This window comes from Nannobrachium achirus, assembly GCF_963921795.1.
Source record: "Nannobrachium achirus genome assembly, chromosome: 4".
NCBI classification, from domain to species: Eukaryota; Metazoa; Chordata; class Actinopteri; order Myctophiformes; family Myctophidae; genus Nannobrachium; species Nannobrachium achirus.
This window is the reverse complement of record NC_137813.1, coordinates 49,677,693-49,690,281: the sequence shown is the minus strand read 5'-3', so window position 1 is coordinate 49,690,281 and position 12,589 is coordinate 49,677,693. Positions and strand designations below refer to the sequence as shown.

The following is a 12,589-nucleotide window of genomic DNA, read 5'->3' as shown; positions in this document are numbered from 1 at the left end:
GTCACTCTATGTTACGTGACTTGACTTCAGTGTTTCATTGACCTGCCCAGGCATGTTTGTTTGTATTTTGCCAAGTGTGTGACTGTAACTGCCTGGTGTCTGCCAAAACACCAAGCTTTCTGTAAGATTCCATGATTCACAAAAATACCAATGTGACTCTGACTTTATACAAGACCTAACCTGTGCTTTAACCACTTTCAATCTGAGGTCCCTGTTTTTTTCTTCAAAACCTCTGTAAAATTGCGACTCTGTGAGCTTGTAGATTGTCTTTTTGCCACACCAGACTTATCAATTCTTTACAATGTATTTCATATCATGTTTAAGCTGCAATACTATGTGTAATGTATGTGGCTTTCATTTTCTTAATTAATACAACGCTGACACCAGTCAACTGTTGATAACGGTGAAAAGGCATTGGAATAAAACGACAACAAATACAAAATAAACTACAAATCATTTAATAGGAAAAACCTTGAGATCGACCAATGTTTTTCTGGTAAGGTCATATGGGATGTGTATGAAATGTAACTCAAGACCTTTTAGATAAATTAATGAAGCAACAAAGCATGAGTCATGATTCATGACATAATGGACAATTCGATTACAATTTAAAATTAAATTAGCATTTCACTTGCATATTACTTAATGTACTAATACTAATATTAATTCATCATAATTCATCTGTTATATGAATTCAAACCCTGTTTTTGCCTGTGTGTGAGCTGAACAACATCTGTCTGGCTGAAATGACGGTGACAGATGGTAGATTAAGCAGCAGCGCTAGGACTGGTAAAAATCTGCTGGACTAATCTTTCGGAAAGAGTATGCTTACTCATTAAAGTGCTAATTCAATCTTCGGAAAATAAGATGCCCTACAGCGGTCAAGGCACGCCGAAGGTTGTAGAGAAGAGATTAGTTTTTGTATGTTTACCGATTCAAAAACAGATGCCAACTGGTGGAGAAATTAAAAACCAATAACATTCCAGTTTCTTCAAATGCCTTTATTTGTCTGGAAAACTAAATCGAAGCAAAGCATTGAACAGTTTCAACATTTGTTGCTAATCAACAAAACATAATCAGAAAATCACTCAAAGCACATCATTTTATTATGAGCACTCAACTGTACCCTATTCAATAATTGAACATAACAATGATTTAGTGGGGTACGGAAGCTTGCTTTGTAACATCTGAGCAGTGGTGGAAAACGTTTTCTCATTCTTTACTCAAGTAAAAGTATCATTACTGCATGTAGGAATACACCGTTACAAATGAAAGTCCGGGAATTCAAAATGTACTTGAATAAAAGTACAAAAGTATTGGTATCAAAATGTGCTTAAAGTATAAAAGTATAAAGTACTCATTATGCAGAATGTCTCATTTCAAGTTTTCAAATGTAAAAAAGAAAAGAAAAAATCTTTGCAGATAACAGATCTACAAGTTCAATGCTTCGCATCAACGCATTGCGAGCTTGAAAATCGGCTATTTTCAGATGGGCAAAGTGGTTAATGTATGTTTTGTAATAATAATCAAAACTACAGTACAGTAAGTAACTAAAGTTTTCAAATAATTGTAGTGGAGAAAAAGTAAAATATTTGCCTCTGAGATGTAGTGGAGTAGAAGTAAAAGTACTGAAACTTGTACTTTAAGTACAGAACTTAACTTAATGTACTTAGTAACTTGCCACCATTGTATCATAGGCTCTGTTGGTTGGATCACATGTACTCCGGTCTCACCACAAAGCGGTAGATGTACTGGTCATTGGGACAAGGACACGGCACGGCCTGGCTGCTGTTGGAAGCAATCTGAGCCTCGTTGTTCTTGAAGTCCTGGACCTGACAGACGTACTTGCCTTGGCACACCCTCAGAAGCCGGTTACTGAAGCGAACTTTGTTCTGGTACTGGCGAGGAAGACTTCTTTGGGCAGTCAACTTGGCAACCGGCTCGCTCGTTACGATAGCCTCCCATTGGATCATGTTGTTCTGGAAGATCAGGCTATTGTGGACAGGTGTGCTAAATGACTTGCGTGTGTTAGTGTACGGACTGACAGTGGGTGGTGCAGTCACCGGCCAGCCACGATACGCGTTCCTGCCATAGCTGCCGTCATATGCATACCCTTGATATTGGTTATAGTTTGGCCTTGGTCTAGCAGTTGGTCGGTAGCTTGTGACTGCGGGCACCTTAGGTGGGCTAAGAGCAGTGCTCCATGGCTCTGCTATGTAAATCCTGGGCTGATAGTCATAATCCTCTCCCTTGAAGGCTGAGCTGTTCTTCAGGGTGCTGAAGAGGAGAAAATTGAAATTAAGTGCCTTCAGGATCTTATCACGGTACAGATTGTGGTGAGCATTGTAGAGCACCGAGGTGAACTGTAAGTCATAGAGCTTCTCAGCGGGGATCATAGGGAAGCGGATGAGGCCCAGCAGGTCAACCTGGGATTCCAAACTGGTGGAATTGCCCTCCTGAGAGATCCACTTCTCCAGGACCTGCAGAACGTAGGCCTCGTCTGGCACCACCAGATCCGAGCGGAGTAGGAGGGTTCTGATGAGGTCCACGGTGACGCGGGTCCAAGCAGGGGACGTGGTTAGATTGTGGTAGTTCCAGGCTAGATACTGGAGACAGTTCTCCTGGAGGAGCAAGTCGCCGGTCTCCACTGAGTACTCATAGAGGGACACCGGGGTGTGGAACGTGACGTCCTCTGGGAGGAGCCTGGTGAACAGTCGGCCCGTGTCCTCCATCAGCTGGGTCACCCCAAAGTCGGAGGCCATCTGGTGAAGGCACTGGGCAGAGGAGAAGGTCACGTCCATCTTGCGGGTGTAAATGTACCTGATGGATAATTTTGGTAGTTAATATCTATCGTTTGAATTCAATAAATATGCAATATATATTGTGCCATGCCACCTCCACCCGGAAGTGCCATGTTTCCATGCTTACAGTATGTCACGGCTAGTGGAAAGTTACCAGGATCCTACGTTTATGTCTTGTTATGATGAGAACCTATGAACAGTGAACACGCCTAACTGTCATGTACTGTAGTGTATTCTCTTATATACAATGTCTGACCACCATTTTGTCAGAGAGAGCTCCGACCGTGAAACGGATTGGATGTGTTTTCTGTACTGTTCCTTGCCTGTCTCTCTCAAAATAGAGTAAATTCCATTTACACCTGTTTCTCTCAAGTCTTATTTCTTTGAATTAAGGGAATAAGAGTCTTTGATTTTTTTCTATTAGTACCTATTGAGAAACAGAAGGATCATGTATTTCTAACACATTGCTTTTTGAAGGTTATATGGCACAAAACTGGTAGGGCTGAGCGAGTCTCTAACCTTCTCTTGAACTTTGCTGTCCACTGCATTGGCAATCTTTTTTGTTTTGTTTGATGCATGACTTTTTCCACAACAATTAAAGTTGTAATAATTTGGGGTGACTTTACGACACGTCCTTTGTTAGATTAAGTAACTTTGTTTTTTTCCATGTCTCAACTTCTCTTTATTGCTAAATGACGCAAGGAAGTGGTCAAGTGGAGTAAGATTGTTTCGTTTCTTGTTTTGTTTTTCGGCTTACCTGACGAAACTAGTGAAATATGACTGGCACGACTGCCTGACGACATAGACGCTACTATTCCCCTCTGAGGCATTGAACTGCGGGAACAGCGAGAGGATGGTTTTGTGGGCGCAGACGGTTGTCGTCCCGACCATCCCCATGGTTCCATCCTCCTGTCGCTGGCTAGTGGGGCTCTGGACGATCATCAGGAAGTCACAGCCCTTCTCACTGTCAAACATTTGGCCGAGCTCCTCAGACAGACCCAGGCTGTGGTCCAGCAAGTGGTTGGCATCGCTGGTGCTGCTTATATTCAGGCCTGGCTGGGACAGGGAAAGATGGGATTATAATGAACATTGTACAACAGTGTATTGTGCCAGTAGATCTCTTATTTAATCATGGACTTAGTGTTTGATATAAAATGAACATGGAAAGTGCATATTCATATGTTGTGTCTGGGTTACTGTATGTAAATGTTTGTTTGTGAAACTGACTTTAAAGGGATATTTAACTTTCAAAATAATCTTTGGTCATTTCATCATCTAAACAGGCTTTTGGGAACACCCAGGACAGTTTTGGAATTGCTTGATTCAGTAATTATATATTTGATATTCATTTGCCCCATTTGTCCCCGTTTGCCCCCTTCCTATACAAACCCATTGTAACTTCAAACTCCATTTTAACCGTGATTAGTTTTAACCAGATTCAATGAAAACCTTTCTGGTGACCCCTGACACCCTCCGAATACGTGGGCAGGCCGTGTTTCGATAACCCTTTTCATTTATTTGTAATCATTTTTATAGCAGTTTTCCTTCATTTTCCCAAAAAGATATTAAAAATAAATGAAAACAGTTTTCGAAAAAACACGGCCTGCTCACATATTCGGAGGTTGTCAGGAAGAGTCACCAGAAAAAAGGACAGGTGTTTTCATTGAATCTGTCATGGTTAAAATGGAGTTTACAATGGTGAGTTACAATGGTTTTGTAGGCTATATAGGAAGGGGGCAAATGGGGGAAACGTTTTGTAATTTTATCGTCTAATCAGGCTTTTGGGAACACCCAGGACAGTTTTTGAATTTCTTCATTCAGTATTTAGATATTTGATATTCATTTCTCCCATTTTGCCCACTTCCTATAGCCTACAAACCCATTATAACTTCAAACTCAATTTTAACCATGATAGATTCAATGAAAACAACTGTCCTTTTTTCTGGTGACTCCTAACACCCTCCGAATACGTGAGCAGGCCGTGTTTTTTCGATACCCTTTTTCATTTATTTTTGAGCGGTGGTCACACCGTCTCCATAGAGTGGCCGTGTGTGTATCCGTGTATCCGTGTATCCGTGTATCCGTGTATGTGTCCGTGTATGTGGGTGGGTCTGTATGTAGCCTGCCCTACAGTACCTTTTATGACCACACATGTTAAGGGAGGGGCGCTGTTTTCAGGCCAGGCCAGGCCAGGCACACACACACACACGCGCACACATACACACACACACACACACACACACACACACACACACACACACAGGGGGGGGGGGGGGGGGGGGTTGGTGGGTAAGAGGGTGCTGTCGAGACTAGCCTGGGGGGGGGGGGGGGGGGTTGGTGGGTAAGAGGGTGCTGTCGAGACTAGCCTGGGGGGGGGGGGGGGGGGGGTGACAGAATTCATAGATCTAGAACACATAGAATTCATAGATATAGAACACAGAATATGTACAGTACAGTTAGGTGGGTAAACCACCGCTCAGTTCACACGGGTGTGATTTTTTATAATCTTTTATTGTATTTAATAATTTGTATTTCCCCCAAAAATTAATAGAAATCAATGAGAAATGTCAATCGAAAAAACATGGCCTGCTCACGTATTTGGAGGGTGTCAGGACTCAGGAGTCACCAGAAAAAAGGACAGGTGTTTTTCTATCTATCATGGTTAAAATGGAGATTGAAGTCATAATGGTTTTTTCCCCCTTCCAGGAAGGTCCTGGAAGGGGGAAAATGGGGGGACATGAATATCAAATATCTAAATACTGAATGAAGAAATTCAAAAACTGTCCATGGGTGTTCCCAAAAGCCTGATTAGACAATAAAATGACAAAAAGATTTTTTGAAAGTGAAATATCCCTCTAAGTGAAATATCCCTTTTAAGCCACGTGCAAAATCTTTGCACAAGAGATATCAATTTATCATCCATTTTTGTATTATATTGTTTAAAGAGACCTGTATGATTCCACTTTAGATACATGCCTTCATCGTCACAAATAACTGCAGCATCCTCTTTGTGTGTGCAGTCCGTCACTCCCCAGCCTTTGAAAGAACAGCTGGACAGAGACGTTTCTGTTCCTTTACACTCCATATCGTCCAGCCAAATAGGTCCAGAACCTGCCATGTGAAACCATAACTTCATTTAGACAGCATGAGCAAGCATTTTGTTATGTGTGGCAATAGTGCACAATGGTGAGCCTTCAAGTCAATCCTTGAATCACAACCATGCAATGTTGTTTTTTTAAATATGATTCTACTGCCCTCTGGTGGGGGACTAGTGTAACTAAAGCATTGGTCTTCAACAGTTACTACAGAGGGGCCACCAAAGTCTTTGTGTGATAGGATTTTTGGAGCTGTGTGGAACACAAGCTCCCTATACGTGGCCGTGTGTGTGGGTCGCCGTCCGTCCGTCCGTGTCTGTAGCCTAAACTTCGGCACGCTACTCCTCCCACAGTTTTTGCACCACACACTCGCGCCATATGTCAAATCGACCGGCTTACTCGGGAATCGTGTGCTAGTAACTAGCTAAGAGAAAGGTTCTATAGTTTAATTGATATTAATTTATTAGTGAATTAATTTTCCCCATTGACTTATAATGGGAATCGCAAAAACTCACATTCAATTATTTTTCTCTCGCAAACCATAGGGGCTACAGTTTCAAGACTTGGAGAGGAGGTTCATAATGATTTCAAGGATTAAATAAAAAATAATAGTGTCATTTGGCCTCATGGTGGCGCTATAACAGCCCAGTTTACGTTTTGGCCTGTAACTGTTGAACCGTAGGTCGGAAAATTAAAATTCTTTTTTCCCTGGATTCCTTGGGTCAAGACGCATCTCCCGATATAGGCCACGCCCATTTGCGCCAGGATAGATTTTCCGCCATCTTGAATTTTCTCCAAAACACACTTTTTGCTCCTTTTCCTACATATTTTCTTCAAATGTCACAAAAATCGGTACACATGATCCTGGGTGACCAGAGAGGTGCTACACACACACACACACACACACACACACACACACACACACACACACACACACACACACACACACACACACACACACACACACACACACACACACACACACACACACACACACACACACAGCTCCACTTCGAACAGAGGTTCGATTTTTTTGTTTACATTAACCACTTGAACCCTAGCATCCCTATTCTGGGGGACACATTGGCCAACTGGCAAAGAGATTTCGTGTAAAGGGAAAAAACAGAAGACCAGAGCCCAAGGGTCAAGTCTACTAAGTATTGAGGTTTTAAGTGGTTAAATATCTGAAAATACACATTAACAATAACAAAAACTCATACATTTACTCAACACTGATAGTGCTGTCAAACACAGCGATGAAGCTATCTATGAACTCTATGAAAAGGTTGAACCTGCAACACATTTTTTATACCAGTAAGACTCCCTAATCAGGAGATAAGCGACTGTCAGGTTGCATGTATACACATACAAAGCAACCTCATGGTGGAGCTAGAAGAGGGGCATGTGAGAAATCAAGGGCAGAGGTTGTGGTTTGCCAGCCAAGGAGTGTGTGTGCAAAGTTTAGCATGGATAGGGGCAACGGTGCCGGAGATAAGAGTAGGGCCAAAAGTGACGTGACAGACAGACTGACGGAGGGACAGCCGGTGGAGGTTTTCATAGAAACTGTGCGACCTGAGGGTCGCAATAATATTTAGTGGGGGTCCCTGCTTCATCTTTCGCTCAGCTAAGGGGTCCTTGGCCTGAAAAACAATTTGAAGACCAACTGAACTAGAGAGTATAGGCTACCTTCTCCGTTCGCCCCTCCAATGAGAGCAGACCTGGCGCCAGGGAAGTGCAACTGTCGACACACCACTTGTGCTGCAGCCATGTCCCACTTGTCATCACACACGGTTCCCCACTGCCCGTCATGGTAGATCTCCACACGGCCCGCGTTGATGTTCTTAGAGTCCGCCAGCCTCACTTCACCCTCCCGTGGCTGCAGATCTGGTTCTCTCCCTGTTCATATATGCAAAGATAAATATATATATATTTAGAAAAACATATTTTCAATATATTATGTGCATAGTTTAGATTAGAGTAGACTTATAGTGATCTGCAATTGCATGGCGTTATAAAACATGATTCTAAAGATGTCAAATTCACTTACAAAAAATAATAATAATTCATGGCCATGTACAATTTAGATTTTTAGAAGTCAAGAGCAATTTGCAGTTGCCTAAGCAAAGAAAACACAAGGCAATACATCAAATGCATAGAAATAGTAATGCATAGTAATCTAGGATCATAGGCAAACCAATAATCAGTCTAAACCGATTATGGCATGAGGGTTGTCTTAAACAAACAAATACATTAATAACATTTGATGGTGTTTCAAAATGTGTCTTGTGTCTTGGAGCAGGGCATGGTCCTGATTTACTCACATTTCCACGGCCCAGAATCAATCATGGTGACATGACAAAACAGCAACAGCCAACAATAGGAAACCACTCCACAAGTCAACATTTCCAAATGCTGGATTGGGTCTCTGATAAAGACAAGGAGAAAAGTGAATAAAAACAAAATGTTTTTTGAGTACAACAGCTTATCGGTCAATAAGGTTAATCATCAACCAATGTAACCTACATGTCGTCACTGTCGGGCAGAAACCAAGTTTCAAAATTGTACATTTTTTCGCAAAGTAAAGCACTGCTTCATCATACGTATAAGGCCATCGCACAAAAGTAGTGAAAACAGCAGATCTACAAGCACACAACGCCATGCACCACAAGTCGGTTTTCACTAGTTTAGATCATTTTTAAAATGATAAATACAAAACGAACGGTTTTGGATATACAAGGTTTCCACCAAACAATGACGATATATATATATATATACAAAATGTGGCCAATACAATACAATAACCTGAAAAAGGTTGATTACAACGACATTATTGACATAATATGATGTATTGTTATATGTGGTTATAGTAAAACACTAAGCAGCAACAATTATTATACATTATACTAGGCTATATCAACCTTACATACCTTACATATAACATGATACACTGCTGACAATTTGTGAGTTAAACTAAAAGCTAAGGTACTTATATTCAGTCAAGTGAAATGACCACTCACATCCCTCTGTGTAGTCCTCAGGTGTAGTTTTTCCTTTAGATTGTACAGTATGTTCCCAAATCTCACTGATTATAACCCACAAGAAGGAACAAAAAGGGGCTAGGCCCCTTTTGGGGGGTTGGAACTAGTTTTCTAACTTTCGTTTCACATCAAGTCACTGCAGTGAGGGGGATTGCACAACCTCTCTTGGGAGACTGAAACCTAGTGGGAGTTTGTTTATAGATGTCCTGTTAAACAAAGGGAAGAATCAAAAGAGAAAGCAATATATTTTTTACCCCATAATTATCTTTCACCAAATACTACTTCCAATAATGTGTTGATATTCATTAACAAAAACAAAATTGTAAGAGAACAAAGACCTTTAGTTGTTGCACTTAAGGTCAGGTTTATATGGCATGTTGATATGACAGTCCCATATTAGGCTACCCTATATTAGTTTGTACACGCATTGGTGAACGTCGCCATTCCAAACTGTGTCGAAGGGGCTTAAGACTGAAATAAAGCTGCAATATGACTTTCCTGTCCTACCCCAGAGTTGAACTCATGTCTCCTGCACAAGAGCTGACATTTTTACATCTGAGCTAATAGAGCCTGTCTGAAAAATAGAATTTTGACCTTCAGGTCAAAAAGGTCCAAATCCGCATCAAACCAGAAGCAGGACAGTGTCAAATGAACAATTTGAAAACCATTCAAGAATTGAGGTCCTTGGCCTGATGGCAATGTGCAAAAGAATAATGACAATGATCGCATTAGTGATTAGTTGAAAACAAACACACACACATCACATACACATGGATAAATGCATTACAGTAGCTATATACAGTATGGTATAATGTATTGCATGATATGCTTGTCATCAAGGCCTCAGCTAACCCTAAATTGTTTTCAGTCTAATCTTCAAAAAGCTTTGCAGTGGGTTGATTTTGGAGTGGCATAATTCATCTCCAGATTAGACTAGAGCTTTAAAAAGGCCTACTTCCGAACCAATTTCAGCCCACACACCATCTCTGAAGAAATTGATTATTTCCACCAGTCATAATCCCACTCAAGATTAGGGTCATAAAATCAGGACTAATGGAATGGAAGGAGGACTAATGGACCTAGAGAGCACCTCCTCCATTAACCCCTCCCAACGTCAACAGGCTTGGCTCCAGGGAGGTGTAACTGTAGACACACCACTTGGGCTGCAGCCAGGTGCCATTTGTCAGCACACACACACTTGCCCATTCCTTGTCATGGTAGATCCCCACACACAGCCTTATCACTTCACCCAGCCGTGGCTGCAGCTCACGGTCTGGATCTCTCTGTTCATACGCAATGACAAGACAAAGCGAAACGCTCTGCTTGGTCAGATTCTATTTTTAAATGATGAGTAGATTTAGAACATTTAAAAATATCAGTTCAATATAGATATATAGTCTATAGTTTATACAGTAATCTGTATTTGCATATTATATCTCTAGTACTACTATACAGTACATCATGATTCTGGAATTGTTTCACAAAAAAGAAAAAGAATAAGAAAAAAAAACATTCATGGGGGCTCGCTTAACCAACATAGTCAAATAACTCCAATAAAACGCACACGCACCCACCCACACGCACCCGCACCCACACACCCACACACACACACACACACACACACACACACACACACACACACACACACACACACACACACACACACACACACACACACACACACACACACACACACACACACACACACAAAAAAGACAAGGGGAAAAAAAGTGTCCAAATCAAAACAAACAATGTGGATAGAAACCTCCCCGTTATGTAAAGTAAGAGATGGGCAGTATTTGAAATACATGTATTTGAAATACGTATTTGAAATACTTTTTTGTATTTTGTAATTTGTATTTGGCTGGGATGGGAAAAACTGGATGTAATTTGTATCAAAATACTTTCAGGTCAAGTATTTTCTGTATTTGAAATATAAAATACCTTTTTAATGTAATGTTATTCTCAAATGGAAACATTTCAAACATTCACAAAGGTTTAAACTGTAGGGGGAAAGACACATTTTCTTTCAATCTTAAGCTGGCCGCACACTAACCGATAATCGGGCTATTTAATTACCCCCCCGACAATCTGGCTGCCTCCGACTGAAACGTGCCCGACTATCGGGCATAAATGTCTTCTAGCGTGAGGTCTCACGGATTCAATCTGAGCACCGCTGAGTGGCTCGGAGGGCGATCGGGACCAGCCCGACTCTTTTCAAACATGTTTGATATTTTTCTGGGATCCCTCGTCTGGAACAGCAGCGAGTGACCAAGAGAAAGACAGCTGCTGATCGACAGATCTCTCTCTCTCTCTCTTTTTCTCTCTCTCCATCTCTCCCTCCTCCCTCTCTCTCTCACACACACATGTACAGGCGCGCGCACGCAGCCACGCACACACTTTTCATACCGTCCACATCCATCCGCCCAGGTTGACGTAACGTTGTATCATGATTGCTTGCGATGGGAATTAAAACTCAATACAGGTTTGTTTTATATCAGCAGAAATAGTCACTACCAGCATGGGAACAGCCAACAGCGCACGGGTGCCTGACGTGACGCGTTATTGGAAATGACATCCGACTGACTCGCTATGTTGCTCTTGCAAGTACACGCCCACTGCCTGATCTACAAACCCTACAACGTAGGGGACACAGTTTGATCTTGGAAATCTACTGTTCCGTGCGCCACACAGTCATACGACTAATCATACATGAGGCACCGTGAGAAGCAGACAGCACGCAGACTAGTTTAGCAGCGGAGAGAGAGGGTATTAAAGTCAGAGAGAGCAGAGGCATGGATGGAAACGTGTCAAAATGGGACACAAATTCCTTATTGAAGCGTTTTTTTCCTCCATTGCGCGAAGCGATGCGATGGTGTGTTGTGTGGATAACACGTTAATGTGTTTGTGTGTGCGTGTGTGTGCGTGCGTGCGTGTGTGTGTGTGTGTGTTGCAAGGCGAAGCTCTCAGAACAGCCCCGTGACATTTGTATTCATTATATTATGTATTATTAATTGCATTGTTCAGGCCCGACTCAATCTGAATAGAATCCTGTAGCGTGCGGAGCGCCCGACTGTTCAAAACGGCAAGTGTGAGCCCATTTAGATTTTCTGGTCAGAGAATCAGAAAAAATGATCCTGTAGTGTTTAATTCTACCCGATTCAGTCGGGCCCGATTATCGTGTAGTGTATGGCCAGCTTAATTCGCTGGAATTTTGATACTTTCTTTGACCCAGTATTTGTATTTTGTATCAAAATACTTTTCAATGTATTTTCGCCCATCTCTAAGTAATCATGACAATGTTGTTGTATTGCATTATTCTCACCAAAAAAAGGACAAACAGGACGTGGCAAAACAATGACACATTACCTCTCACCTTTTGATATGAAGTCCACTTTAGAAGCACAGTAGTTTTCCCTCTCGAAGAGCGGTAGTTTCACTTCACTTTAAATCATCTCAGGGTAGATTAATGCACAACGTTTCTGGTGCGAAACCTGTGGGAGGTGAACGTCTATTCAACATTGGTTTAGTTTGTTTGTCAGATCAAAGCGAAGAATCAAAAGAGAAATCCATGGCAGATTTTTACCAAGATAATCTTTACTTTAAAAACAGCAGACATGGAAATGTTATGAAGTTACATTTAAATAATCACCAG

The 12,589-nt window shown here is 41.6% G+C and overlaps 1 protein-coding gene across 1 annotated transcript; it reads right to left on the bottom strand.

Moving 5' to 3' along the window:
- Positions 1–991: 991 nt before the first annotated feature.
- On the bottom strand, positions 992–9,025 carry lgals3bp.1 (galectin 3 binding protein, tandem duplicate 1). Its single transcript, XM_080723669.1, has 6 exons — positions 8,914–9,025; positions 8,218–8,321; positions 7,583–7,792; positions 5,778–5,912; positions 3,559–3,853; positions 992–2,820 (listed from the first exon to the last, which is right to left on the bottom strand). Exons 2-6 carry the CDS (start codon positions 8,297–8,299, stop codon positions 1,713–1,715), a joined length of 1,830 nt encoding a protein of 609 aa, XP_080579795.1. The 5' UTR covers positions 8,300–8,321; positions 8,914–9,025; the 3' UTR covers positions 992–1,712.
- Between the last annotated feature and the right edge of the window lie 3,564 nt (positions 9,026–12,589).

Excerpts from the sequence above, each read along its gene's own strand:
- lgals3bp.1 (XM_080723669.1), bottom strand. The coding sequence starts at position 8,299 with ATGTTGACTTGTGGAGTGGTTTCCTATTGTTGGCTGTTGCTGTTTTGT. Across the intron at positions 5,913-7,582 it reads TGGAGGGGCGAACGGAGAAG|GTTCTGGACCTATTTGGCTG; the intron begins GTAGCCTATACT and ends TTCACATGGCAG. Across the intron at positions 2,821-3,558 it reads TATTTCACTAGTTTCGTCAG|GTACATTTACACCCGCAAGA; the intron begins GTAAGCCGAAAA and ends ATTATCCATCAG.